The following is a 27,734-nucleotide window of genomic DNA, read 5'->3' as shown; positions in this document are numbered from 1 at the left end:
TTTAGAAATGACACCATAAGATGAACTTTATTTTAAAGCTCATAAAACTGTTCACAATCAGTTACAACAGGATCAACATTTCTTCCATTCCACTTTCACATGACAATATACTGTATAGTGAGAGATAAATTTTAAACGTTTTGTTCTGCATGCTTCTAATACATTTGACTAGCTTTTGTTTTACTCATTGAATTAATATCAAAGCAAAAAGTCATTTTCTATTGGACAGAAATGATTTTAGAAAGCCCTTATGAAGTCAGACTTAGCCTTGTTTATAAACATCCACACCCACACACATGCTGAATGGAGAGCAAAATGCAAGAAAACTACCTTGGCAGGAACAAATGCTTAAAAGATTTTAATCACAGCCCTCTTGAACGAGCAGTACAGTTTTTTTTTCTCCAAAAGACAAAAGTCAGTTTTATCCTCAGTGATGCAAATGGTTAAGACTGCACAGAAAGCTTAGTATGAATTCACAATTCCACAGGAATCTGAAAGTTACCAAGGCAATTTTCCCTTTTAGGATCATAAAGACTGCAGACTTAAGCTTTTTTCTTTTTCCATATAATACACAAAATTTCTAAACATCCTTAAAAAAGAAAATATAAATAGTTTCAGTATGTTATGTAGAGTCACATACTATGGCAAAAATATTTTATTAATTGAGGGAATAAGCCAATTTAATGTTATCTAGTCCAAGTCCATATTAACAGAATTTTTCTCATTAGGGTAACATTCACCATTCTGATGTGGAGGTTCAGCACCAAAATTATTTTTGTCTTCTAAATCTTCTTCCTTTTTATCAATATTTGGGCCATTTGGAGTTCTTTCCAGTTTGGGTGATTCAATTTTTGGTTTGGGTTGTGTTACAACAGGTTCACACGTGTTATTTAATTCCTAAAGAAAACAAAACTAGTTATCAGATTAACTCACATCCATCCAGTTCATTTTCAACTGCTTCTCCATATGTCCGAACCACTATTTTTCTACCAACTCCAATTATACATCAAAAAATTACATTTTCTCATTACACTTGCCAAAAACCATAGCTTAAAGTCCGATCAAAAGAGAGTATTAATATTCTTCCATGATGTGTCAGGACTCCCCATGTACTTACACATATTACTTCCCTTAATCCTCACAACAGTATTAAAGGACAGGAATTAAAATCCCCACTTCATGGAAGAAAATGGTTCAGAGAGGTTAAGTAACTTCAAGATCAGGAAAACTAGTGAGGACAGAGCTAGAATTCAAGTTTATAGCTTGAAACTGATAGTGCTTAAAAGGGCCACTTTTCCTTGACCTTCACTATGTTTGAATATTATTCCAGAAAAGCACTTTTCCCAGTTTCCTTCCAGCCTCACACACAAGACCTAGAATTTCCTAACCCCTTTTGCCCTACTGTTTCCTGACAGCCCTGAACACTTTCTGACAGATGACACAGGTATGTTTACTGTTGGTCTCTCTCCCATTACAAGGTGAGTTCCATAAGGGCAGAGACTACACTTTGCACACTTAATTGTTTAACCCTGAGAACAAGGACTGGCACATGACAGGAGCTCAACAAATATATTTGTTGATATGAATGAATAAATGGAGAAGTGGACATTTAACAAACTTATTAGGTCTTCTGTATTTTGTGATACAATAATGGCCTAAGAAAATCTGGTCTCAGTCAGGATGAGGTAAAAGATTTATAGGAAAAATGGCTACGTTAAAGGTCCAAATGACTGCAACTTTAGTCTGTAAGAGAACCCAGCAGTAAACACGAGACAGTTAACACTCACCTTGATTTTTGTTTTAATTTCCTGAGCACGTACAACTGGATCCTGATCAAGACTCTTTTTAGCCTGAGCATTCATGACATTATTCATCCATTCCATCACTTCATTAACAGACTTCTCAACTTTCTTCATTTCAGACTCATCAATATGGTTATACTTCTCATCCTGAACAGAAAAAACACATTCTATGGAATTTATTGAATAACATCTCATCTGACCCAACCTTCTAGGAGGTTCGAATCTATCTCTAACCTCAAATAACAAAATTTCAAACTTAAGATTATTCATGATGATTCCCAGCTTAAATGTTAGCTTATTCAAATCTAGGTTAACTTCCTCCCTAGTACAAAAAGACCGACTCACCTTGTTTCTGAAGTCAGCTGCTATCTTGGCATAGTGCTGCAGCCTCTGTCCTAGTTCTTCAAACATTTTTGGCCGTTCTTCAGCTTCCTGAAACCGAACTTTAACTGGAGTGCCAATTTTCTAAAATAAAATGTAATAAATTAATAGTATAATTTTATTTTAAAGTCTGTAGTTTCAAACACAAACCACCTTTTAGGGGGAGAAAAGGGCCTACCATTAATTCTTCCAACTTGTCAACATATGCTTGTTTAGCTTGGTCCTCTCCTTCTTCATACAGCCAGTCTTCAGTTTCTGTGAGGAGTCTCAAAAAATTCTGATGATCCTTTAACATAAAATATGACAATACTAGTGGCACTCGTACTTCAGAATTTTTCAAAACAAAACAAAGAGGCATTCTCAGAGGTGTTCACACACTAGGTAGCTAATCTTATCCAGGAAGGCACTCTGATTTGGCTTCTCTGCCTTGTTATACAGACACTGAAAATGGTCTCATTGACTTACAATACTGGAGAAACCCAATCTGTAGAGTGAAATGTGGCTTACAGAGGAGCAATTATCTTCCTACTCTCCAAAACAACCGGGTCTTACTAGCTTTTTGTTCACTTACACAACTATCAAATACTGAGCGGAAGCTATACAAGTTGACAGTCACTGAACACATGAAAGAGTCATTCCTAACCAGTTCATGTAAGGTATGAACTTCTACTCCAGCCCTGGGAGGTCCTGCCTGGTTCAGTCATCTCCACTTTAGAGCCCCCACCATAAGAAACTCAGACAGTAACAGGGCAGAGCTAAGAACTGAAGTACATGACAAGGTAGCCCAGAGTCCTTAGAACTATGAATAAAATAGAGTTGAAATTTCCCTTTAAATGACCCTTAACTAAACTGGCTGGATTTATACCTAGCCAGTTTCTGTTTCCCCAGGCCTATCTTTCACAGCTGTGCATTGGGATTTACTCAGAGCCATACTAACTGGGAGTCAAGAAAAGGGATAAGGGAAATAAAAGGGCTTAGTAAGCTCTGGAATGACTGAACACATCTCAGGAGATGAGACAATGACAGAAAAGCTACCAAGGCAGTGGCATCACTGCATTTGAGGTCTTTAAAATCGAACATTTTTCTCTTAGTGTCCTAGACCCTATGACAGTAATGACACAGACTCTACGTAAATATTCGACAGGTTCTCTCTTCTTGATGGTCAAAAGTGTTTTGGGGGCAGGCTGGTGCAAAATAAAACTGCTCATCACTAACAAGCCCTTTCTCCATGACTTTGTCTTCTGTTTCCAAAAAGTTCAAATTATGTAACTGAGTAAAAGGCTTAAGCCTCAACTGTCCATTTATATATTAAACACTTTATATGAGACTATTGAAACAAAAATAGAGCTTGAAGACATACCTGCTCACATATAAATTTTTCATATGGTCCACACAGCTTGTCTCTGAACTCATACACATATTCCTCAACTGCATTTTTAGCGTCATTCCTTTCTTTTTCCAATTTATCTTGCATTATCATCTTACCCTGTCAGGAAACAGGAAAGGTTAATTCCAGTCTTCTAGTTAACTCCAACTAAATTTTAAATACGTAGACTGTGGGATTAAAAAAAAAAAATCATACAAAACAAATGTGTTAACGCAGCTCCAATTTCTATCTCATCAAACTCTTCCTACAAACCCAACAGACATTTCCATTTTCTAAATACACAGGCTGATGTTGTCTGATTTTTTTTTAACATTGTAACTGATTACAGATTTCCTATTTAATGCTAAGTTAAAAAAAAAAAAAACCTATTGCTTAAATGTAATTTTGTCTTCTTGTGTATAAATGGTTATCTTATAATCAGATTAATACTGGCCAATGCATTAAGTCACACCACTTTTTAAAATTAAAGATATAAAAAAATGGACTATAGTTTATTGTTAAATAAACTCTTAAATACAATGTTCCCACCTCAGTATGGAAAAAAATATCAATTATTTCACATATTATTCTAGAATTTCAGACTACTAAAAAACCACAATGTATTTTAATAGAAATATTTAGTGTGGCCTGAAATTCCAACTGTACTGTGCTGCGTTATGATATACCACCATCCATTTTTTTCACAAGAACTCAGCCAATCATTTTATACCAAACAGAATAATTTATCACATAGATCTAATATGAATAAAAAAATGTAACAAAACTTGTTAAAAAAAATTAAACTAAAAAATTCATTAGTTTTGGCTTCATCCTATCCCTAAAACTACATAAAACGTAGTTTTATGAAACTACGGATGTGAAAGAATTATGACCATTTATGAAATATGGGTAACACGACCAAGCAACTAAGTAAATTTTAAATATATATATATGTTTTTTTTTATTTTTTTTATTTTTATTTATTTTTTTTTTTAGGAGTCTCACTCTATTGCCAGGCTGGAGTGCAGTGGCGAGATCACAGCTCACTGCAACCTCTGCTTCCTGGGTTCAAGTGATTCTCCTGCCTCAGCCTCCCGAGTAGTTAAGACTACAGGGACACGCCACCACACCCAGCAAATTTTTGTATTTTTAGTAGAGACGGGGTTTCACCATGTTGGCCAGGATGGCCTACATCTCCTGACCTCATGATCCACCCACGTCAGCCTCCCAAAGTACTGGGATTACAGGCGTGAGCCACCGCACTTGGCCTCAAAATAAAAATATTTAACTAAAGTACTTACCTCTGTCTCAATATACATGTTAAGAAGGTCTTTCCCTAACTGCCAGACCAAGTTGGCTTCAATAGGCAGCTCAACATTCACCACCTTTATTTTGGGCTTTTTAGCTTCTGGAGGCTGGTCAACTTTTTTTTCATTTGCCTTGGGAAGGGGAATAAAAAAAAGGAAAAATTTTTAAACAACCCTTGGGGGAAAGAAAAACTCCTCATACTTACTGATGACTTGAGTAAAAATAAAATCTCTAAAAATCATAAAGTTGGAAGGTTCTATAGGATCACCTAATTCTCACTATTTTAAATCATGGCTGCTATTAAACTTAAATATGCCATACCGTCCCCTTAAGGAATTTACCAGGATATTTTTCTCTTCTCATATTGAACAATCTCTCCTGCTAAAGCTTTTCTTCACAAGTCTTTACTTTCTAACTCCTTTAAACATTCTTGTAAATCCCACAAGCCAAAAAATGAAAATTATTGAATTATTCTGATCTTTATAGACTCTAGAGCCTGCCACCTAAGGATAAACTTTGAGCAGTGCAAAACAGGTTAGGACCAAGTCAATTCCTATATTATTACAGGCTCCATATGCCAGTAAGCCTGCTTTAATTACAACTAGCACTACGCCGATAAATGCCTTTTAAAATTGTCCTTATTGAACCTGGAGTTTTCATATATATACATACATACATATATGAACACACACATTATTACTATCCACCTTTGAATTGTATAAGCAACACTGCAAGGTAAAAAGAGATGAGTCTTACAGTACCAGAGGAACAGATGTGACACATGCTGATCACTTATATAGGTTTTCTAAAATATGTAAATACAGGGCTAAAGAAGTAAGTATCTCCTGTGGCCTTTAATTTTCCAAACTTTGCTATGCGTTTCCATTTCTGCAGCAGGTTTCTACTAATACAAATGACAAAGAACGCAACTGAGCCAACTCAGTTTTATGACAGATCAGATGACAACCACAGTGTGTAACATGTATCCTGATGGGTAGGATGGGAAGATGGGAAAAGACTAGCCCATGAGGCGCAACAGTCATGGCTTTTAGGAGTTATAAAGGATGTAAAAATCTTAGGCACTTTAACAAAGAAACTGGGTCTAGAAAGTTCAATGACTTGCCTAAAATAAAAGAGATGGAACTAGATCCCATGCTTCAGAGACTGATCTCAGTGTTCCTTAGAAATCACCTATAAGCTTATTACTATGCCGTAAGCTCTATCACTATGGATGAACTAGGCAGTCGGCCTGCAGTCCTCCCATCCTTTTCTTTCTAGTGCACACAACCCTTCCATACATTATGCATGCTCTGAGGACATGAGCCACAGGAAAGAAAAATAAATTCACTGAAATATACACCTAAGACGACACTGGAGTGCAATAGATGTTGGGAAACAAATGGATAACCACACATGTATGGAAGTTAAATCAAAACAAAGACAGCTTGACAGTACCCAATTAAACCAACTATTGACAAAACCAGCATCACAAAATGACATTTCAACATGGAATGGATGAGGAACCCTCTCCAAAGGGGTGGTAATAATGCTCTAAATGGCTTGAGACTAGTAATCCTACCTACAACTAAGGAGCATGAGATCCTACCCAATGTCATGCTCTAGACAGGTACTGAGACTATCAGCAAGAGCAGTTAATGCTCACCCCAAGTCAAGGGGTGTGCTGCTGAAACTAAGTGTCGATTTTTCCAAATAACCATCATCATCCTACAACATTAACAGCAGAAAACAGAAAGCAGCTTTCGGAAATCAGTCAGGTCCTATAGCTCACATTGGGAGCCCACAAGGATCAATGAGGAGACAAGAAAATTAAAAACTGGAAACTTTTACATAGTGTAAAAACCTATTCTGACCCCAATGAAAGATTCTGTAAGTTGCCTGAGGGTAAAAAAAAACTCTACCCTCTAAATGTAAGAGAAACCAAACAACCAAGAGAAGGCTACTTATTTATATGCAACTTGTATAGAAAATAAAGTTCTACAAAATATACAGTGATTCACAGTTAACAACAGAAATTTTTCAGTATCCATCTGACCAGAAATCTTAAAGGTTTGATAACAAGCTGTCCTTTTTCAAGGGACACAATATCACTATTTAAGTTGGCTTCCAACATCTACTGTAGAAGCAGGACAAAAGAATAATTACCTTGAAATGCAATCTGGTTATTACCAGACCACCGTAATTAATTTACTTAAATTTGACTGATGACTTGAGAGGAGAAAGATGTTTACTAGACTCCTATAGCCCATGTATTTATCATCTGATTAGTTCAAGTAAAAACTAGTCAAGTAGCCCTGCGAAATATCAATTTCTGCCTTTGGTATTAGAAGATACCTTTGCTCTTTGAAAGACAACAAACAGTATACATTAGCCTCTTGTTACTTCAGGTGGCAGTTAATCAAGAGACGCTTTTAGGTTCAGGACATTCAATTCCCTTAATTGAGCTTGAATACCTCTAACTGGTTTTAGTTGAAAAATACACAGAAAATCAACAGAAAAAAAATCCTACACAGAATGAAATCACTTGGTGCTTGCTCTTGAAACTGCAATTTAATGATATCATTAATGATTACATGTTGCAACATTGTCTAATGGAATGAACTAGAAGAGTCACTCACTTTGTCAGCATCTGGGATTTTGTTTTCTTCTGAGGTAAGTTCAGGTGAAGGGGGAGACTGTGAGGTTTGCTGAGCATCAGTTTGTACCTGGGGCTGTGTTCCAGCTTCACTGTTGTCTTGCTGGACATTTTTCTGAAATGAAAGCCCAGGCACAAAGGATGTAGAAAGCAGGTGTACTTGTATAAATTTTTAAAGTTATAGGGCACCAAAGACAGTACACTCAATTTCTGAAATTTTAACAGGTGGGGAGTAAAGGTACTGGATAAAAACAAAATGAACACAAAGTACTTGAAAACTTCTGTAGAAATTCTAAACCTGTAAAAAATTCTTTGAATGACAGCAGTTAATACCATTAAATAACACAAGTAAAAGCATTTTAACTGATGTGACGGCAATCAAGAACTCTCCCTTAAGAAGCTCATCTAAGCTTGTACAGATATTCACCCTCTAAGGCACTGGAAATAGTTTACTGCAGGCCTCATTCCTAGAAACAAGCTTCTAAAACCTATTTTACCAGCAGCCATCATGGATCTCAACAAATCTCCATTTCAATTTACTGAACAGTTACATAAAATGGCCAATTATCAGTTTTTCAGGGATTCATCACTTCAGCTTACAGGTACCCAAGACTCACTCTGTCCCCACAATAGTCTGTGATCCAGCTATTTATACCTTAAAAGATCTCAGGATAAAGAATCAACGCTACATATTAACAATCCTAATTAAAAATGTGGTAAAGAAAAAGAAGAAAAATGAACCCTGAGAGTTTCCTAATTTTCTTCTTTAGTAGCCCTCAATCCCTAATAAATTAGTGCTTATCTCTACCCATCTTGGGGAGAGGCTCGAAATATTCTAGGTTAACTACTTTCTGCCCACACCCAACTCTCTCATATTTTTCTTTCAAGTCTTCAAGATTCTAAGATAGGCACTGAAATGTTCAGAAGCAAGGCATTCCTGATATCCAAAGGACACTAAGTTTGAGAAAGTATATGGCACTCATCAATTAACCCATTACTTTACATTAGAATGTTTCTAGATGAAGAGAATAAAACTAAGGTTCAAACTGTTTATGTTCCTTAAATGTTGTAGAAAACAGTGATCACTAGATAACACACTTTTTCACATATTAACTAGAACACCACAATGCCTGCCTCTTAAGAAATAAACTAATTATTGTAGTACTTTAGCTTCCTAAAATTCTTCTGTTGACCACACAGGACTAGCACTCATGCTAATGATGAACAACTCTTACTATACACACACAGACACTTCTCTTCCTTCCTCCCCCAATACAGAAAACCATGTAAAAATAAAAACAAGTTCTGAAATAGCAAAGCCAATTTTGCCATACAATTTTAAAAACTTTAGTATTTGGTAGCTATTTCTAACAGTTTTTTAGCAGTCTATTTTTTTAAGTTTCTTAAACATCAGTCAACATTTGACTTCTCAAATGTGGTCTATGTCTTCAAAAAACCAAAAGCAATCCCAACTCAATGAAACTTCAACTACTCTGGTATATACAAGTTACTTCAAATTCAGTTACATGGAATTTAATCACAGTTCACCAAATTTCAAGCTGTATATTACTATTAACTGGGCAAGTGCTATTATCATCATTACCTAAAATTCTGATCAAAATTATTTATGAAGAAAAACATTCATTTTAACCCTTCCCTACCTAGCTTCTCCTATAGCTTAGAACTAAGTCAACTCTATTCAAACACAAAGATTTATCCACAAACTTACATCAGCATCTGGGTTTTCTGGCGGTCTCTGATTCAGACACTCCATGTCAGCTTCAGCAGAAGACATTTCATTTTCCTCAGTTGGGACTTTCTCCACCATAGATGCCGTAGAGATGGTGAAAATGCCATGGGTGTTGACTCGCACTTTGACTTTTACTCTAGATTTTTCTCCATCCTTCTGTGCAGAAACATTCTGAACTACAAAGCGGCCTAGAACAACCAAAACCACACAACTTTAGAATTAAGTCTAAATCTCTGTAGAGGAGGCCAGGTAGGGAGGTTCATGCCTATAATCCCAGCACTCTGGGAGGACGTGGTAGATCACTTGAGCCCAAGAGTTTGAGATCAGCCTGGGCAAGATAGTGAGATACTGTCTCAAAAAAAGTCAAGTGCAGTGGCACTCACCCGTAGTCCTAACTACTCAGGAGGCTGAGGCGGGAGGACACTTTGAGCCCAAGAGTTCAAGGTGGCACTGAGCTATGATCACGTCACTGCACTTCAGTCTCATAACAAAGTGAGCCCCCCTTCTCTTAATAAATCAGTAAAAATCTATCTGTGTAAAGGAGACAGATAATAAAAATACAAAGGCTAAAAAAAAAAACTTGAGAACTACTGCTGTTGCAAAATCTTCTACCCAGTCTTTACCAAATTAAAGTCCTCTAATACATAACTATAAACTCTTAAAATATATATACTTGCGATTAACTTTAGTATGCCATAAAAACTTTCAAAGGTAAGGCCATTCTCATAACTGTCTTATTTAACACTAGGCAAACACTGCGTGTAAGGTACTGATAACAAGCAGTCCTTGCCTCCTCCTACCCTACTACTTATTCCAGATGGGTGAGCACAAACCAGACATGCAACTGTTTGCAAGCATAAGGCAGATGATAGCAAGCACATGCTGAATTTTCATCCTATAATCTTTTAAAGAATACCATTCTCTTGGTTAAATAATCAAAACATTTAGCTGTTTTAAATAAGGGAGGTGAGCCAAAATCTGTACAAAAGCCTGAAATTATTATGTGCAATACAGTGGGGTTCCAGAACATTACGAATGGTTCAAAGTACAGACTTTAATCCAGACTGTCTGGGCTTAAATCCTGGTTGTGTGACCTATTATAAAAGTTACCTAAACTTTCTATACTTCTGAGGATTAAATACTACAGAACCAAGTGCTAGGTGTTAAGTTATAGCCACCAATAAGTACTGTTATTCCAGAGAGCACTAAGCCAAAAATGAGTATTTTGAACATGTTATGTGCAAAGCTCTAAATGGGATTTAACTGCCTTTTATTTAAAGTGCTGTCTATATGAACAGATACAGCTACAGATTTAACTACAATGTCACAAAGATCAAAGAATACACTTTGATTGTTAAATCAGTAGTTCAGGAAATAATTGCCAAAAGATCCATCCATCTAAAGAAACAGCATTTACTCTGGAAAGTGGCATGTAAGATGGCTCAAGTATGTGCAAGGTTTTCAGTTTCAGCCAAACATGAAAAATTAGATGCCATGCTAAAGAGCTGGGATTTTTATCTTCCAAACAATAAGGAATTAATGCACAGATTCCAATTTAGCAAAATCTTACAAGTCTACTCAAATTGTTTTCCTGAAAATAAATTCATGAAAACTGTTTTAGAAACAATACGCCATTAAGTCCAGGTCACAACATTTTAGCCTTTAGAGTAGTAAGAAAGAAAACACAACTTATCAGGTTGGACTCCTTCAAACAATTTCTTTATGAATAGGTGTGAGGCAAGGGTGAGTGCTGAAAAGACCTACCAATATTAGCAAATTCCACCTGTGGTCTGGGAAAGGGTTACTTTGGGTAAAAGTAGATGGATGGTGCCAAATGCCCCCCTACAATATGTACCAAAAAAGACATATCTTTACAACAGGTAACACAAAGGTACATTTGAGAAATAGTTTCACAGTGGTCGCTGGCTCAGATTTTAAATGAGAAGTAACAGACTGCAAATAACACTTAACCTAGAGGAAAAGTGAATATTAAAAGCAGGGGTCATCCTTTACATACAGACTGTATCAGAACAGGGAAAATATATTAAAGTGTTCCTAAATATATATCAATGTACACTTGCAAGTAACAGCAGAACTACCAAACTGTTCTACCTCTAGGGCAGTTGACTCCTCAATAAAATTAAGATATTGCTCCATCACCATTATTCTAAATCGAAAATGTCTCCACACAGAATTATGCTAAGAATAAGAAAACTTTTCAACACTGCTAAGAATAAGAAAACTTTTAATGTGTCTATGATGAATGAGAAAATAAGTCTTTTAATTAAAGAGTAAAATATACACAATGAATGGCTTACCTATTTTTGCTTCTGGATATGGAACTCCTTGGGGATCAGAATAGAAAGCTTCTAGCTCAAAAGGCCCCCTTCTCAAGAAGGTGAGAACTTTGGAGAAAGGAGCAGCATGGTTTCGACTAAACACTTCATGAACACTAGAGAGAAAAGAAAAAGGCATTCAGCAGATGAAGTACTTAAATACGCTTACTGCGCTACATAAACAGAAAAGAGACTTTCTAAAATCTTGATCAATTCTATCTCATCATGTACAATATGAAAATGAGATAAATATTTTGGTAGATTTGGTTGCTGAAAGATTCCAGGTAATTAATGACTCTACTATAGAAGTCATTTGTTAATTTTTTGACTTTAGAGTAGAGTATCTGAATGTTATTCTCTGCTACATACCCTTCAGTATCTTCTGAGTCGTGGTTCCAGACCAGAGATATTGGAAAAGGAACTGCATCTGTGACGGAAAATTCTCTAACTTTAAATGCCGGGGAAAGTATTGCACACTTAAAAAAAAAAAAAAATCATGAGCACATGAACACTTCCCAGTCATCTTTTAATATAAGACTCAATTCTAATGGATGGTGAGGGTTTAAAACACTCAAATTCGAAAATAGTTTACAGTATATTTCATCTAAAGAAATAATTTATTTTTACCATCTAAATACTATGCCAATTACTAGGTACAAAGACAAATAATGTATCTTAGGATAACAATCAATAACAGGTTTCATAAGGGCTTAGGAAAAGAGCCTCGTCTTTCTAGAAATTTGTTTTAGAAACTGCCTTGCTAATAGCAATTTCAAGCTGTATCACTTTTGAATATGTACATATATATCCATTAACAGTGCTGTCTACACTGCTTTCCAAATCTCTAAGAAACCTCCAAAAGGGCAAAACTCATAATGTTCATATTTTCAAGTAATTTTGCCAATGAAGAAAGCAATGGTAAATTCCAATTTAGGAAAGGCAACACCCAACACATAGGTGGACAATTCTCTATTTAGATAGGACATATAAAAATAACTAAACAGATGACTAAGCTGAATAGACCAAAAAAGTCAATTCATGATTTAGTATAGGATCCTTCAAAAGAGAGGCCAAAATTAGCTGTACTTCTGAAGAACCTACAAACTTTCATCATTTGAAGGAATCAGAGTCAATTAAGGAGGCATATTCCATTATGAAGAAAAAAGCAAAAACAAAGGCCCCATAGAACAAGATGCATAATACAATGGATTATCATTAATAATTGGCTGTCTACATATTTTTCCTTTTGTAAGTATTAAAAAAGGCAGTCTAAATACCTTTGTTTACAGTATCCTGTTTTATGTTTTAAAAACTGCTAACCAGATCACTTAAAACTCAAATATGTTAACTTGAAACTTTAGTTAAAACTATTTATCTTTTCTTTACTATGATATCCTAAATATAAACTAATATTTTTCTTTTTTACCAAGTAACTTCTAGATTTGGTGTTTTTTTCACCAAACTAACTTCATGCTTCTGGGCTGCCTTTTTATTTGATAAGTAGATTAAAAATCAATTTGGGGAGAGGGTTATCTATTTTATAAGACCATTTGTTCATACTCAACACTCTGAAAACTTGCCCAAATCAATTCCTTATTATATTAGATTACCATTCTAATTCTGTGTGCTTCGTAAGTAACTACTGCCACCACCACACAGCTAATTACTGTTTCAGTCATGTTTTCTGTGATATCCTCAGAATCATGCCTGTTTTTTGATTCCCAGCTTGAGAAACACCAGCTCAGTAATTCTTCAATTAAAATTTACTGGATCTTTTGGATTTGAGTAGCCTGATCTCCCTACAGCCTTATAGGTTTGTTTTAAAGGTCCTTCAGCCTGTTTATTATCCCACCATGATGACATACAATGGAAACTATTTAAAGGCTGTACCCTAAGTGAAAGCATGGTTGAGAAAGTACCTGTAATGCACACCCTCTGGCTACTGCTTCATCTGCATTGAGTGTTGTACTAATATCTTTTCCAAAGAATTTGGCAATTCTTTCTTTCACAGCTGGAATTCGTGTAGCGCCTCCAACAATCTCAACTGCACTCACATCTTCTACTTTAAGATGAGTTTGTTCCATCAATGAATAAAGGGGTACTTCTATCTTTTGCAGAAGTTCAGCACAGAGTTCTTCAAATTGTGACCTTAGCAAATAAAAACTTGTTAGAAAAGATACTTTTGACAACCCAGTGAATTTCATTATTTTCCCCCTCAGACACCCTGGATCCCACATGGGCCAAGTTTAGTTGTCCTGTAGTTTACAACTCCTTTGTTTTTGATAAATTTACAAAACAGCTGCAGAAAGAGGAGGAGGAAGACAACCAGCTCTACTGGTATTACTCAAATAAATCATTTTCTATCCTTACGATTGCCATTTTACCTTTTAAAATTTCTCCCCCAGAGAAGGGTCTTGCTCTCTGAGTGCAGTGGTACAATCGTAGCTCACTGGAGCCCCCAACTCCTGGACTGAAGGGATCTTCCCACCTCAGCCTCCTGAGAAGTTGGGACGACAGGCATGTACCACCATGCCCAGCCCTTCTAAATCTTTTGATCTGATTCTCATTACTTCCAATGGTTATTTCCAGTCCCTGCACGGTATCTTTGTGAAAGTCATATTCAATTACTAGCCCAGAAATACTAAAAAGCGAAAATACCAAGAAGACTTAAGGGTACTTAGACCCGTGAGAGTACTTAAGTACTTAGCAAAGGTATTTTTAAAAGCACTCTTCACACAAGTGCCCCTACAGTTAATGGTGATAAACAATAGTATCTGCAGCCACAGGCATTTAACACACAATTCTGAAATGTAGGCCAAGACTCACAGCACCCACTAGAACTGACACCTGGAGCTACAGTTTCAAAAAAAGTTCCATCTTCAAGACACACCTGTTCATTTTTCCAGAAACATCTTTGTCATTCATAAAGCATTCGATATTCAGTGGAAGGTCTGTGCTGTTAGAGCTCATTAGCTTTTTCAGTTTTTCACACTCCTGATACAGACGAAGGAGTGCTCGTATTTTGGATTTTGCATCCAACTTGTACTTAGTTTTAAATTCTGCACAAAAATGTTCCACTAACTTTTCATCAAAGTTTTTTCCTCCTAAGAAAGGATCAAAAGCTGTTCCCAGTACCTAATTTGGTTGAAACAACAAATAGTCTGGTTATTTTCAATCATATTTGTAACTAAAATCTTAAGTATTACTACTCAAACAATTAAAGACTAAGAGACTCAAGACTATTTAAATTATACATGAAATCCAAATCAGTTAGGAATAACTCTTAAGACATTTTTGACTTTTAAATGACTACATAGAAGATAACTGTAAAAAGCCTTTTCTTTCCTAAACAAGAACACTTAAGAGTATGCTAAGACCATTACATCATCTTTATGGAGAGCAACCTTAGCAACCAGTTCTTGTTAACATCTTTAGCTAAAATAAAACTCTTCATTAGCAAGAAAAACCATAGTTAACGGGCTCAGCAGGTTCAAGTCACAATACTTAATATGTTTTGAACACTGACTTCCAGTGTATCGCTTTACCTTCAATTTTCCCTTGTTAAAAGCACAGGCAGACACTTGCAAAGCTGAATGTCCCATATCAACAAAAACCACTATCCGAGGTTTCTCTTCCAGGCTTGGGAGATCCTGCTTATAAATTCCATAATTCAAAGCAACTACAAAAAAATAAGAATGTTTCAATTCTTCAGTTTACATTTTCTTAGGAATTTCACTGTTACATAAAATTACATATGGAGGAAGCTTGACTATTAAAACAATTAAAGGTGAACACATTACATTCCTTTTATACCTCACGTCACACTAATTTTCTTGGATCTATTAACTCTCTTTCTGATTTCAGAAAAATGCTCCATCGTTTTTTAATATATGGAGATTTGCTAGACAAAATATATATGGAGTGAATACAATGAAACGTAACCATGTATCACAAACAATATCAGACTCATTATGCAGTAGTTACACTTTAACCCCAACCCACTAGTACACTGCTTATCTAAAAAAATTAAGAATTTCATATACAACTACAGCAACTGCAGTTGCTACCAATTTTTTTAGATCCAAGGTAAATCACTGTCTACCTTAAAGAGTTTGTGTTAATTTTTTTCTGAACTTTAAACAACTATACTTCAAAACATGTATACCTAAGAACGTTATTTTTACCAACATTTAAGTTTTCCAAAAACCTAACAGAAATATGTGAGGAAAACTCTTCAGCATAAAAACTCATTTTTTTCCTTAACTTTCTGTTCGTCTGTAATCCTAATAAAAGCTCACGGAGGAGATGTTGTGCTCACCACTGTATATCCATAATATCTAGTGCAATACGTTCAAACAGCACAGGCTTAAATCAGTATTTGATAAATGATCAACTATCTACAGTTCAGTAAATATATTAAAAAAAATTTTAACTAAACCAATTACTTGTAAGCCAAGGCAGTTTTGAAGCCCAGAATTTTAAGATTTTGGAAAAATTTGTTTTCTAACCATAAATGCAATGTAAGGAAATACAGTTAAATTCAATCGACATATTCAAAGGAATAATAAACATGAAAATTCTCTAATGAAAGCAGATTCGTAAGTTTGATGAAGTACCAATTTCTCATTAAACATAAGCATTTTAGGATAGATTTTTGTTTTCAAATCTGACCTGACTTTTTAATAGGCTGTGTTTCTGTATCTATATGAAAGCAACTGCACTGAGAGTATCTTTAGTTTTGATAGTATATTCACTTCTACATAAATGCTTTTTCCTTACCAGCTGTCATGTCATTCATAAGTCTTAAACAGTTTAGGCCAACAATCTGTGCAGCATCCAATACAGATCGCCTCTCAGCATCTGTAAAGAAGGAGGGGACCTACAAACAACAACAAAAAAATCTGAATTATCTAGAACACAAAATATACTTAGAAATTACTCACAAACCACTTATAAATTCAGAATAATCCACCTAAGTAGGTGCCTCGCCAAGTCACAAAACACAAATAGGGCTTTAGTTTCCTGCAAGCTCCTTAACTTCCAAAAATAGTTAACTACTTTTGAAAATATTGTCCCAAAATTACAGGATCAAAATAGTCTTTATGACAATCAAGTTTAAGCTGAAATAAAAATTAATCAGGAGTTTCATAAGACATATTGAAAGTTACCTAAATCTAATAGAACACTTGAAATTAAAGCAGATGAAATCTGCTTCCAAACTAGTCTTTTTTTTTTTTTTTTTTTTTTTTTTGAGACGGAGTTTCACTCTTGTTACCCAGGCTGGAATGCAATGGTGCGATCTCGGCTCACCGCAACCTCCGCCTCCTGGGTTCAGGCAATTCTCCTGCCTCAGCCTCCTGAGTAGCTGGGACTACAGGCACGTGCCACCACGCCCAGCTAATTTTTTGTATTTTTAGTAGAGAGGGGGTTTCACCATGTTGACCAGGATGGTCTCGATCTCTTGACCTCGTGATCCACCCGCCTCGGCCTCCCAAAGTGCTAGGATGACAGGTTTGAGCCACCGCGCCCGGCCCCAAACTAGTCTTAAGTTTCTACTGGCATTAGGAAATTATAATGCTAAGTCAACATTTAATGTTTAATATAATTATACTGTAGGTAAGAACTACAGGAACTTCAAGAGCTAATTCTAATGTATGCCACCACCTTTCGGTTCTGCTATTCACCAAGGTACTCTTAAATTCAGTCAACTGTTAAGATTACAAAATCACTTTTTGGCAAAGCCTTTGATTTTCCTAAGAGTAAAGACAGCTCAAGCGCTGAAGTTTCTTATAGCACTGACTTGTGCTATTCTAGTTGTATTTCTTCTTGACTGCCTTCTAGTGCAGCACTTCAGGATACTATTCAGGAAAAGAAGTATCTAACAACACATTCACAGAATCATTTAAGTGCAAATACCTTAAAGTTTAGTACAGTGATTTTTCAAATTCGTCCAAAATATTTGTAGATGCTTCAGAGACATGGGCAAGAGCAAAGGTGGATCTCTGCTAACCTTTCAAATCAGAATACCCCTTCCATCAGTTTCTCAGCTCATTAAGGGGAAAAAATTGTGGCCAAAACAAACAAACAAACAAACAAACAAACAAAAAAGGGAAGGGAGAGGGGAGGGGAGGGAGAAGCCACTGACCTATAACTTAATTCTTTAATTTTCCCAGGGATTAAAACACTTCCCATTTTGCAAGGGCAACAGGAGAAATGTTAGCCCTTCTGCCTGATTCATTCATACACTCATTCATTCATACAGGTTTCTTTCTGACTGGTCCTGGCTGGCCACACTGCTCATACTATAGAGCAAAGACCATGCTGTATATTTAAGTCCAAAAGCATACCCCACAGCATATCAAGAAGTGACCCAAGACATCTGGGCAAGCAGTTTACCTTTTCGGTGTCCAAATCAAAGATTACAGTCTAACTCAGGTGTCCCCAAACTGCGGCCCCCTGAGGCCATTTATCCGGCCCCCCCCCAGGAAGGGGCATTTCTTTCATCGGTGGTCAGTGAGAGGAGCACAGTATGTGGTGGCCCTCTAATGGTCTGAGGGACAGTGAACTGGCCCCCTGTGCAAAAAGTTTGGGGACGCCTGGTCTAACCAGTAATTGTCCAATGAAGATAACAGGCTTGCTACTGCTAAAAATTTAGGTTTCATCACTACCGGTAGGCTACATTTTAAAATTCCTAATGCACTGGTTCTCAACTAAGAGTAGAATTCTTTAACCTGTGAAAAGCGCCGGTGTTAAATATACAAGCTTGATAGTGCAGCAACTAACTGCATTAGAATACTTACAAACGCAACCAATCTGTGTTTTCAAAAAGACTCACAATAGATTTAGATTTCTAGTCAAGAACGTTTGCAGCTTCTGGCTAAAAATATCACTCAAATCTACTCTGTAATGCTCTGGAACACATATTAATACAGTCCAGTAGACTATGATCTCTAGCAAAAGAACAGCTTTCCCACAATTGATACTTAAAAGTAATAGAAAGAATGCAAAATGAAATAAAATACACTGCCTTGCTGAATTATACTTACTGAAATAACACAATCTGTTACTGGTTTCTTGAGGTTGTTTTCAGCAGTTTCCTTCAACTTCGTCAATAACATGGCTGTTATCTGCTCCACACTAAATAGATGTTCTTCATCCATGTACATTACCTGTATTGAAATGAAAAAATGTTTTAAACGCAGTACTTCAAGCTACATGCCAATATTTAACTTCCGAATAGTAGCACATATTCTCTTCCACAAAATCTTTACTGTTATAGTCATTTTGGAAACAGAAGCAAAGGAGGAAACGGGGAAGGGGAAAGAGCGAAGGGGGAGAGAAAGGAAGAAAAAAAGAAAAAGGAAGAAAGACCTTCCACCTCAGGATGAAGGGGAGGGGAAGAAAGCTCGGGCAGGTACGCCCCGCCCAAAGTCTTAGGCAAAACATGACAGAGGGTAGTAAATTTCCACTCTGATTGAAGAGACGAATCACTGGGATAAATATTATTGTGTGTTGATCACAAGACAGGAATACCTCTGCAAGTTTAAAAAAAGATTCCTGGTTTTATTACACTACTGCTCTCCAAACAATTGCAACTGGGCTACCTCAGAACAGACTTCTGTTTGCTACATGAACACAATGTTGGTTTTTTTTAAACATCAAATAAACCTCAATTTTACAACTGCCAAAAAGTCAGAAGAAACACAAATTAAGCTATAGTATATAGAGTACCATCTGAATAATTTTCAGACAATTTAGCATGTTATCTACTATACTTTAAAAGGAGCTGAATGAAAAAAGAACAAAAAGACCCCCTTGTGTAATTAAGAAATTTGAGTAAAAACTCAAGTAAGTTAGTGTTTTTAAGTATTAATAAGTTGATATTTTTCTCTATGGATGGATGAAGGGGTCATCTCCTATTAAGGAATCTAAGGTTGCTCAATTATATTACCTTTATTCCAACTCCACCATTTTTCAGCTGAACCAAATCGTAACTTAAGTTTTCCTTCTCCTTCTGAATGAAGGGGTCATTGAATGCTCGGCCATGAAATCTTTTGAAGTTAGACACCGTATTGTTTGCATGAGTGATTTGCTGCAAAAGAAGTTTGAGATTTTACTTTTTTCTCTAATTTCACACCTCTCAGTACTTTTAGTAATTTTATTTAGTCACTTTACAACTCAAACCAACCCTATGAGTGCCCATAACTTTCCCTGAGGCCCACCGATTTCACTAAACTTCCTATCTACGAGCAGATTTTACTTACGCTTCCTTCTTCTCCTATAGAAAATGCCAGAAGGTAAGCAGCAAGAAGAAACAAGAGGCAACAGTGTGACTACAGACCTTAAAGCAGATTTCCAAATCTGCAAGATAAACTCAAAGACAGTGAAGCTATCGCTAAAGCACTGAACAAACCCGCAAGAGTTTTGTCACTTTGTTTCACTCCTTTTTTCCCTGCTAAACTTGTGAAGTTTTATACCCAAGGAATGAATAGATCTAGAAGCACTATAATCAAATTATAATTTTTTTAAAGTTAATTTTTATAGTCTAATAAATAGCTAAGTGTCCAGGATAAACATTCTGTGCCAGAAAATACATGGATCGCTACTGTTCCTAGCAATAGCAGGAAATGATAGTTATCTACACCAAAAGGTAGAAGACAAGAGTAATTCAAGAAGTTTCTATATGACCTAATGTTTTCAACTGCATGTGCATATTTTGATGACTTGAGAGCCACAATTTTTAAAAACAAGGCACTGAACTGCTATCTTACGCAACTGGTTCAGATGCCTGTTAAACTGTTTTAAGGTATGGTGTTTTTATAATCCATCGTTTTGGTCAAATATTTTAAGCAAACTCTAGATTGAAAAGTCCCACTTCAGAGCACATTTCACTCAAAGGTACCTCATTTGAAAAAAGAAATAATAAGTATGAAAACTAAGACTTCTGAAATTATTACTTAAAAACACACAGTTTACTATCTACCTCTTCTCTGACCTAGTTCTTTAAATAAAGGGAAGAATACAGTTAGCTTGGCAGGACTAGTTTTCAAACAATATGGAATTCAAGAAAGTTTAGGTCTTAAAATTCCTAATGCTTCTAAAACTGAAAGAAGTATGTCTAGCTGTCTACAGGGCAAATGTGAGTCTCAACAGATTCTCCTCACATAACCACAAAGATGCAAGAGAATTTTAGGTCTAGGTCATCAATATCCTCACTGGGCACATTTAGAGCATTGTTACAGCTGGAGTCCCACCCCCCTTTTGAACATGTCATTTGAGCGTGCCTATTTCCCTTTGTTTCTCTCTCACCCCTTCTTGTTCTATCTCTTCCAAGGAAATAAAGTGAAATCCAATCTACATATCTAAAGGATTAGAAAACATGCAAGAATTTTCTAATGAAAGCAGATCTGTAAGTTTGATAAAGTGCCAATTTCTTACTGAACATAAGCATTTTAAGAGATAGATTTTTGTTTTCAAATCTGAACCGACTTTTAAATAGGTCAGCACTAAATATATTCCATAATACAGTACTAAAATATATTCCAAAATTTTCTTTCTTAGCAATACTATTTTCTGTATTTAGAAAAATGTTTTCTATTTCCAAGAGCCTCTCAAAGAGCATTTTTTTTTTTTTACTGTTTTTCTCCCCACCTCCAAGAGGTCTGTCTAGATCAGTGCTGTTCAATAGAATTATGCGTAAGCCATAAATGGGGGCTGCCTACATACAATTTTCTAGCAGCCACTTTAAAAACTAGTGAGATAAAATTAATTTCAATTAACTTAGGACAATATATTTTTAAAAACTATCACTTCAATAAGGAGTCAATACAAAAAAATTGATGAGATACCATACTTTACTTTTCAACTTGATTTTAAAAAGTAAAAAATCTCACATGTATTTTATATTTCGCATTTTGATTCAGGTGAGCCACACTTCAAATACATTACACAGTTACCATCTTTTTAAAACAGCACAGTTCTGGACAAAAATTTCAGTAACCTGAAAATGCTTTTAAACACATAACTTCTTAGAAGTTCCTTCTATAAAAGGAATCTTTAACTCTTAAATGAGTATCATGAGAAATTTCAAGAATTTGGTGTCTTGTTTATAATTTCTAAAAACTAGATAAATGAAAGGCAGCAAAAAGTTACTACAAGTTAAGGTTGGCAGGCCAGGCGCGGTGGCTCACACCTGTAATCCCAGCACTTTGGGAGGCCAAGGCGGGCGTTATCACTTGAGGTCAGGGGATTGAGACCAGCCTGATCAATGTGGTGAAACTCCATCTCTACTAAAAATACAAAAATTAGCCAGGCATGGTAGCATGCACCTGTAATCCCAGCTACTGAGGAGGCTGAGGCAGGAGAATTGCTTGAACCCGGGAGGCAGGGGTTGCAGTGAGCTGAGATCACACCACTGCACTCCAGCCTGGGCAACAGGGAGACTCTGTCTCCCAAAAAAAAAAAAAAAAAAAAAAAATGTTAAGGTTGACATATTAGAAAGTTAAAGTCAATGTTAATAAAACAAAAGAAAGGGAACAGAAGGGAAAGAATATCATCTGAAGGTTCATAAAGAATACATGAATTAAATTTTTAAAACTCAAAAATACATAAGCTTAGGCACACTTCACACTCTTGTATGTGTCTTGAGATTTTCCTTTTAAGAACTCCCTCTTAAAAACTGATCAGAATTCTTTTAAAGAACATACCTGATTTTTGGCTGCAACTCCAATTGTTCTATTTTTTGATCCAAATGATATGACTGACCTAGAAAAAAAACCACGTATTTCAATAACGTTAAAAAGCATAAATGCTGACATCTTAAACTGACAAGAGAAAAATTCTAATATAAATGTCCTACCCATGGGGGCGGGGTACGGAACAAGCATAGCACAATTTTAATGTCTATACCTTCCATCAGATACTCAAAGTGGGCTTCCACTTAACCGCTGCTCTGACGAATTCAACCTAGGTGGCAGTTATACCACCCTAAAAAGGTCTGTCCATGGCTCAGGAATCCACCAAGTCCCCAGTTATTACAAACCGAACATTAACTTTGAAAATGTTTTAATACTTAAAGGGTATTACTAACTTGACCCTACACACATGACTAACAAAAAATAGGATGTGACTCTACCTTTCAGTCATCAACTCTGAACAAATCTTAATGTCATTGTCATATCGACTTTTGTTCTGATACACCACCTGCTTCTTTAGGAATCAAAAGTTTTTATGCAAACCCAAGCAAGTGAACCCAAGTTAAACCTCTGAAGTTTAAAGAGCACAAAGAGGTTCCCATCTGGGAGATTCTGCAAGAAAAAAAATGATACAGAACAAGTATCACGGCAGAACAGAATATAAACGTTGAGGGAAAGGAGTGACTAATCAGTTATACCAAATCTGCTTTGAAGAGATGGAAAGTGACTTGTAACTGTGAGACAACCTTCGCAGCCACCATGGAAACGGAACCGCACAGCAACAGCACAGACAAGCTCAAGAAGTCTTGTGAGGAGAAGGTAAGTGAAAGGTTTTGGATTTGAGGAGTTATCTAATTCTAGATTACTAATCCAAATCTAATCTAATTTTGGGTGAATTACTCCTACCTGCTTAGGTAGGAGTAATGGTAAATGAAATGAGCAAAATGAGAAAATACTGAGGGCATTAAGTACTATAAGTATAAATTTTCCATAATAGAAACATCCTTGAACTACATTATCCGAGCAAGTGTTAAATAAAACAGCACCCTAAAGGCCAGAGAAGTGTCCAAGCAGAAGGCAGACAAGAAACCGTCCAAAATCAGAGTATCATTCAAAGCTCAGAATATCTATACACTTCCAGAATGATCTACTCATTTTCCCAGGGGAGAATCAAATTAATTGCACTGAAGAGCAATCAGTAGCTGATGCAATAGTCGACCATATAGTTAAACAAACATACTAAGGGGAACTCCAATATTGCCCTCACTTCACATTTTTCAGGGCCATACCTGTTGTCTAGTTTCACACAGTAGTAACTGTATCTACATAACACAATTTTTTTTCCCTACTCTCCTCTGAAGAGTTTTTATTTTACTGGATTAACCAGAACAAAGTGTAAACTGCACCTAGGCATGCAAGGCTGAAATACTATTTTCTTTCTTTCTAAACTTCAATTACAAAACCCCTAACCAAAAAACAGATCTGCAGAGGTAGACGTACAGGTTGCTCAGACAGTCTTCCTAACGTTACTACCATTGCCAAGTATTTTGCCTCAGATTTTCCACTCAATTTTTATAAACGTTCATCAGCACCCAAATAATTGTATTACCCCAGTTATTCTGCCTTTGGGTTCAATATTTTCATTTCACACTTTTCATCCTGGGCTTGGGACATTTGGAAAAAATTAATAGGCACAGTAATTTCCTTGAGATGGAAGCATGTTTCTAATCAATGCACGTGCAGATATGTTTGTATATATCCTCGTCTGAAAACACCTAACAAAAGTTGCTTTTTAAAACGTTGCCCCTCGCCCAAACCATGCTGCTATAGAATATTTAGTTCGGTGACGACATCCATCCTCTTAAAGCGTTCTAGCACAAAAATATCCAATTTTTATCCTCTTTTACATAAACTGTTCAAAATTAATTGTAAAATACGCTTTACAATTCCTCATGAATGGCAAACAGCAAAAGGAGGACGTTTAAATCTTTCGACAATGACCCTGGGCACTACGGACAACAATGTTGGCAACCAAGAGACTGGGTACAAAGAGGTGGGCTAATCTTTCATAGGACTGCTTCCGTGGTCGCTAACAACAGTCCGCCTGCTCAGTGGACAAGCAGCGACACAAGCTCTGGAAGCTTCCAGTTCATTTCGAGATTCACAATGCGGAAGAAAAAGCCCGGCAGCCCGGCTCCGCCGTGCGCAAAGATCTGCGCGGAGGGAGGACAGGCTGGGGGCGGCTGAGCCAGCTCAGAGAGGCCGGGTAGGGATACGGGGGCGGCCGCGGAAGGCGCAGGCTGCAGCCTGCCAAGAAAACGGAGCCAAGTCGCGGGCTTTGGCGCAGCCCGACCCCCAGTAGGAAAACCCCCAGCAGAAGTCCGCACAAAGTGACGACCCTAAGAGTCTCGACTCTGGTCTGGGACTCCTCTCGCCCCCGTGAATTCCTGACACAATCCCTTCTCGAATTCGTGGCGGCAAGCCCCCCATCCCTCCTCTTGGCCAAGGTCCTGCCTGGCTGGGTCGCTGGTCCCTAGTTCCACGGAAGGGTGTGCCGCTGCCAAACGCCTCCGTTTACCGCGGTGCTCCGTAGCCAGCCTGCGAGCTTGGGGTCCCCACGCTAAGTGCCCAGAACCACCCCCAACCATCCTCGCAGGCTTCCACTTACGGGGTACACCGGTCGCTGAACTCGTTGGCGATGGTCTCGATGCCCCCGGCCCGGGCCACCGCGATGTAGCAGCTCTGCGAGCCCACGTCCAATCCCACCACCGACATGGCCGGCTCACAGTTCGCCTCCGCCTCGGGTCCGGGTCTGCGTCCTCCGACCGCCTGCCTGCTTCTCCAGCCGCCGTTTCCTGCCCCGGCAGCGTTAGGCTCCGGCCCGCGGGATCTGGCCGCTCCTCTGACACTGAGAAGGACACACGGACAGCCGGCCTGTCAGGCGCCCCCGACTCCCCAGGGAACAGCGGCGGCTGGCTTAAGAGAAACCCCGGGAGAAAGCGCCGGTAAGCCTCCGCGGGTCGCTCCGCACCTTAAGCTGCCTGCTTCACTTGGCCGCGGCTCGCACACCGGCGCCGGCGCTGAACTACCGACCCAAAAGGGGAGGTCCCACTTCCTCAGCCTTATGTATTGCACTGATCAGAACTTTCCAGAATCTGCGGCATTTACTCACCGGCGCCTCCACTGGCCCCTCCACGTGCCACTTCCGCTTCCTTCTTCTCGAGCCTTCTCAAAAGATTCTACCCAATGGGCTGCCGGTCCCCCGAGAATGGCCGCCGTTGCTATGGCGGCGACAGGGCCGCTCCCATGCTATTGGCTCAAGCCTGTCTCCGCCCACACGCACCCTGGCCGGAGGCTTTTTGCGGCCCTAATAAACAAGCAAGGAAGAATGCATCAAAAACTTGGAAAAGTCACAATTTGCTCTCAGGAGGTGGTTTCTGACTCTAAACTCTAAAGGGAAGCTGAGCGGGCGGAGAGGGACCTCATTTTTGCAAAGACCCCAGACCCCAGGATGGTGGGAGGCCGGCCAGCTGTCGGGAGAGCATGTTGGGAATCGTAGTTCAGCCAAGAGAAGTGTGCGCCTTGCATGCTGGGATGTGTAGTCCTAGCCGCAGTGGTTGCTGGACCCAGCTTTGTCTTCTGGGACTCGCGGGAGAGGCTGGGCTGGGTTCTGTCTGGCGCTTTTTCCTGGGTTCCCAGGCAATAAGCATCATTTTGTTTGTATTCACTTCTATTATTGTCTGGATTACCCCGACAACTGGTGCGTTACGACTTAGAAGAAGGAACATCAGTTTAAACCGCTTATGATAAAAGCAAAGGAGTTAAGTGTTATATTCATCAGCCAGCAGGATGATCTTATAAATATCATATATGTACACTATTGTGTATAAATATCATATGTGTACATTATTGTGCATTAATATCATATATGTACACTATTTTGCATAAATATCATATATGTACACTATTTTGCATAAATATCATATATGTACACTATTGTGCATAAATATCATATATGTACACTATAGTGCATAAATATCATATGTACACTATAGTGCATAAATATATATGTACACTATTGTGCATAAATATCATATATGTACACTATTGTGCATAAATATCATATATGTACGCTTTTGTGTATAAATATCATATATGTACACTATTGCGTATAAATATCATATATGTACACTATTGCGTATAAATATCATATATGTACACTTTTGCATATAAATATCATATATGTACACTATTGCATATAAATATCATATATACAGTGTTGCGTATAAATATCATATATATACACTATTGCGTATAATATATATACAATATATGTATATTTCTTTTTTTTTGAGACGGAGTTTGGCTCTTTTTACCTAGGTTGGAGTGCAATGGCGCAATCTCGGCTCACCGCAAACTCCGCCTTCCGGGTTTAGGCAATTCTGCTGCCTCAGCCTTCTGAGTAGCTGGGATTACAAGCACACACAACCATGCCCAGTGTATAAATATCATATGTGTACACTATTGTGTATAAATATCATATGTGTATGCTATTGTGTATAGATATCATATGGGTACACTATTGTGTATAAATATCATATGTGTACACTATTGTGTATAAATATCGTGTACACTATTGTGTATAAATATATGTGTACACAATTGTGTATAAATATCTTGTGTAACTATTGTGTATAAATATCATATGTGTACACTATTGTGTATGAATATCATATGTGTACACTATTGTGTATAAATATCATATACACTATATATATATTTCTCTTTTTTTGAGACGGAGTTTTGCTCTTGTTACCTAGGCTGGAGTGCAATGGCGCGATCTTGGCTCACCGCAAACTCCGCCTTCCGGGTTCAGGCAATTCTCCTGCCTCAACCTCCTGAGTAGCTGGGATTACAAGCACGCACAATGATGCCCAGTGTATAAATATCATATATATACACTACTGTGTATAAATATCATATATATACACTACTGTGTATGAATATCACATACACTACTGTGTATGAATATCACATACATACACTACTGTGTATGAATATCACATACATACACTACTGTGTATGAATATCACATACATACACTACTGTGTATGAATATCACATACATACACTACTGTGTATGAATATCACATACATACACTACTGTGTATGAATATCACATACACTACTGTGTATGAATATCACATACACACACTATTGTGTATGAATATCACATACAGTATTGTGTATGAATATCACACACATACACTATTGTGTATGAATATCACACACATACACTATAGTGTATGAATATCACATACACTATTGTGTATGAATATCACATACACACACTACTGTGTATGAATATCACATACACTACTGTGTATGAATATCACATACACTACTGTGTATGAATATCACATACACACACTATTGTGTATGAA

At 37.4% G+C, this 27,734-nt stretch overlaps 1 protein-coding gene across 2 annotated transcripts; it reads right to left on the bottom strand.

Moving 5' to 3' along the window:
* Positions 1-25,514, bottom strand: HSPH1 (heat shock protein family H (Hsp110) member 1). Of its 2 annotated transcripts, XM_039473191.2 has the most exons (19): positions 25,463-25,514; positions 24,959-25,198; positions 22,303-22,360; positions 19,548-19,688; positions 18,643-18,765; positions 16,376-16,475; positions 15,142-15,275; positions 14,487-14,731; positions 13,516-13,744; positions 11,966-12,072; positions 11,579-11,712; positions 9,240-9,448; positions 7,494-7,625; positions 4,851-4,988; positions 3,544-3,669; positions 2,362-2,469; positions 2,148-2,267; positions 1,788-1,949; positions 1-897 (listed from the first exon to the last, which is right to left on the bottom strand). In XM_039473191.2, exons 2-19 carry the CDS (start codon positions 25,063-25,065, stop codon positions 691-693), a joined length of 2,580 nt encoding a protein of 859 aa, XP_039329125.1. In that variant the 5' UTR covers positions 25,066-25,198; positions 25,463-25,514; the 3' UTR covers positions 1-690. The 2 variants fall into 2 exon arrangements, with proteins under 2 accessions (XP_039329125.1, XP_039329124.1); XM_039473190.2 differs by lacking the exons at positions 7,494-7,625; positions 25,463-25,514 and having other exon boundaries at positions 24,959-25,455.
* Between the last annotated feature and the right edge of the window lie 2,220 nt (positions 25,515-27,734).

This window comes from Saimiri boliviensis, chromosome 16 (genome assembly GCF_048565385.1).
Source record: "Saimiri boliviensis isolate mSaiBol1 chromosome 16, mSaiBol1.pri, whole genome shotgun sequence".
Taxonomy (NCBI): Eukaryota; Metazoa; Chordata; class Mammalia; order Primates; family Cebidae; genus Saimiri; species Saimiri boliviensis.
This window is presented reverse-complemented; position numbering and strand designations above follow the sequence as displayed.

Excerpts from the sequence above, each read along its gene's own strand:
- HSPH1 (XM_039473191.2), bottom strand. The coding sequence starts at position 25,065 with ATGTCGGTGGTGGGATTGGACGTGGGCTCGCAGAGCTGCTACATCGCG. Across the intron at positions 12,073-13,515 it reads CCAGAGGGTGTGCATTACAG|TGTGCAATACTTTCCCCGGC; the intron begins GTACTTTCTCAA and ends TTTTTTTTTAAG. Across the intron at positions 9,449-11,578 it reads ATATCCAGAAGCAAAAATAG|GCCGCTTTGTAGTTCAGAAT; the intron begins GTAAGCCATTCA and ends TGGTTGTTCTAG.